Source organism: Vitis riparia, chromosome 8 (assembly GCF_004353265.1).
Source record: "Vitis riparia cultivar Riparia Gloire de Montpellier isolate 1030 chromosome 8, EGFV_Vit.rip_1.0, whole genome shotgun sequence".
NCBI lineage: Eukaryota > Viridiplantae > Streptophyta > Magnoliopsida > Vitales > Vitaceae > Vitis > Vitis riparia.
The window spans coordinates 6,985,739-6,988,058 of NC_048438.1; the positions used below are offsets into that span (position 1 = coordinate 6,985,739).

At 44.7% G+C, this 2,320-nt stretch overlaps 1 protein-coding gene across 1 annotated transcript; it reads left to right on the forward strand.

Moving 5' to 3' along the window:
* Positions 1-477: 477 nt before the first annotated feature.
* LOC117920574 (lysine-rich arabinogalactan protein 19-like) lies at positions 478-1,887 on the forward strand. Its single transcript, XM_034838185.1, has 2 exons — positions 478-666; positions 1,540-1,887. Exons 1-2 carry the CDS (start codon positions 478-480, stop codon positions 1,885-1,887), a joined length of 537 nt encoding a protein of 178 aa, XP_034694076.1.
* Positions 1,888-2,320: the final 433 nt, after the last annotated feature.

Here is a 2,320-nt window from a genome sequence, read left to right on the forward strand (position 1 = left end):
AAGCTAAAAAACAGAGCAATATTTCAACTTGCAAAAATTTCGCAAGTTGAAATTCCAACTTGTGAAAATAGGGTCTAACTTGCGAAATCCTCAAAGCTCAAATTCGCAAGTCCACTATTCAACTTGCGAAAATTTTCGCAGCCTACCAAAGCACCTCCAGGCACACGTGTGCCATTTCGCAAGTCTAATTTCAAGTTTCGCAGCCTGCGAATCAAGTTATGAAAATGGGCAACTTGTGAACCAACTTGCGAATTCAAGCTAACTTGCAAAAATGCTAACCGACGTTTAAATTCATATTTAAACCTCTGATTTTTTCCATTTTCATTTTGCACAACCCTTTCAAGTTGTGAAATAACCCTATAAGTTGCGAAACCCCCCAAATTCCAGAGTTAGAAGCCTAGAGGTCGTGCGTCTGAAGAAGAACCACTCCATGCACCTCCATGCACCTTGTGGAACACAAGCCTCTCCATTTCAGCCATGGCCAAGACAAGAGGAGCCCATGTCATGTCTCTATCAGCCAGCAATCCAAGGCCAAGAGCTTCACCTGTGCGGGATTCCACATCTAAGGCTCCACAGGCCTTTGCTACTCCACCTTCTGAGGGTAAAGTGCCATCTAGCCCTCTTCATCGCAGGTACGAGATGAGGAGACCACCCACTACACCTAAGGCAAGCACTTCGCGCCCTAAAAAATTAGTTCATCACCCTCCTACAAAGAAAGCCAGAGTTTCAGGCCCAGAAGAGTCATCTGCACCTCCACAGCCTTAGGCGCCTACTACAGAGTCTCAGATTCCTTCTAGGATGACTCCAGAAGTGATTATCAGGCAACCTATGGTTACAGAACCATCTTTAGTGGGAAATTTGGATTGTCGAGCCAAGCCATTCCACTCCGAGCTATGTTTTGATATAGAGACTTTCAAACAACAACCGGAGCTTAGAGATTCATTCCACCTACTGCAAAGATACCATTTGGAGCACCTGATGACTCCTAGGGACTTCTTCTATCCCAGAGTAGCACTAGACTTTTATTAGTCTATGACTACACATAGGGTCCGGGATCCTACTGTCATCGACTTCACTATTGATGGACGCCACTAGACACATTGCAAAGGCCCTGCACATTCCATATGAGCCTGTAAGTCCAGTAGATTACAAAGAGTGTTCCCATTTATCTCAGAGAGACATGGTCCGTATATTATCTAGGAGACCTCTACATGCTCATTTCTTCTTAGGAAGGAGCTTCCACCTGGGATGTTTCTTCTAGATGTGGTGTTACGTTCCAACATATTTCCACTTCAACATATGGTGCAGAGGAGAGGAGCTATATTGGAGGCTTTATTCCGAATATCAGAGGGTTTCTACTTTGGCCCTCATCATTTGATTATGACCTCTCTTCTCCATTTTGAAGAGAAGGTCCACAAGAAGAAGCTCCAGATAGCAGATGCCATTCCATTACTTTTTCCCAAGCTGCTCTATAAGATATTAGAGCATTTAGGCTATCCTTCCGAGCCTCAGCTTGAGTGTCAATGCATTTGCTGAGAGCTATTCACTCTCGACAAATGGAATCATTTGACGGCCTATGTTGCACCCCTAAGAGCCCCAGATATGCCAGCACCCCCAAAGTTACCAGAAGATGAGCAACCACCACAGGCACAGCAGGTTGAGATACCTACAGAGATCATACCACCTGCCCCTGTAGCACCTTCTACAATGCCCACACCTGAGGCTACATCTTTTGCTCCTCCTACCATGCCTCAAGCTCCACCAGTTGTACCAGCTACATCAGCACCTCCTCCATCTAAGTCTTTTATCACCATATCCAGTTCAGAGTTTAGAGGCCTGTGTCATACATTGCAGACATTGAGCACTACTCAAAGTGTTCTCACCTAATAGATAGCAGCCATACATGCACATCAGGATCAGCTTATTGCCACACAGACCCAGCATACTGCCATCCTTAGTTAGATACAACAACATTTGGGTATTTTGCCACCACCTAAGCATGATATGCTTGGTCCATCAAAGCCTACAGCTCCATCCGAGGAGGCTACTCCAGCTGAGCAAGCTATTCCATCTCAGGAGGTTACTTTAGCAAAACAGACTATGCCCCAGGAGGAGACTACTACAATATAGGTTGAGACTCCAATCCAGAGCACTCGGGAGACCACAGCAGAGCCATCGTCTCCACATGATCCTCCCACCACTACCTGATCATCTATCTACTTTTGTATTTACTTATTATAGTAGAACTCTTAATCCCATGTTTTTTATGTTTTTATATACTGGGATTGGATGTATTACTTGTGCATATTTCATATTGTAC

Bases quoted from the DNA above. Each gene is read 5' to 3' on its own strand.
- LOC117920574 (XM_034838185.1), top strand. From the start codon at position 478: ATGGCCAAGACAAGAGGAGCCCATGTCATGTCTCTATCAGCCAGCAAT. The intron at 667-1,539 runs GCAAGCACTTCG...ATTTGCTGAGAG, and splicing joins GACCACCCACTACACCTAAG to CTATTCACTCTCGACAAATG.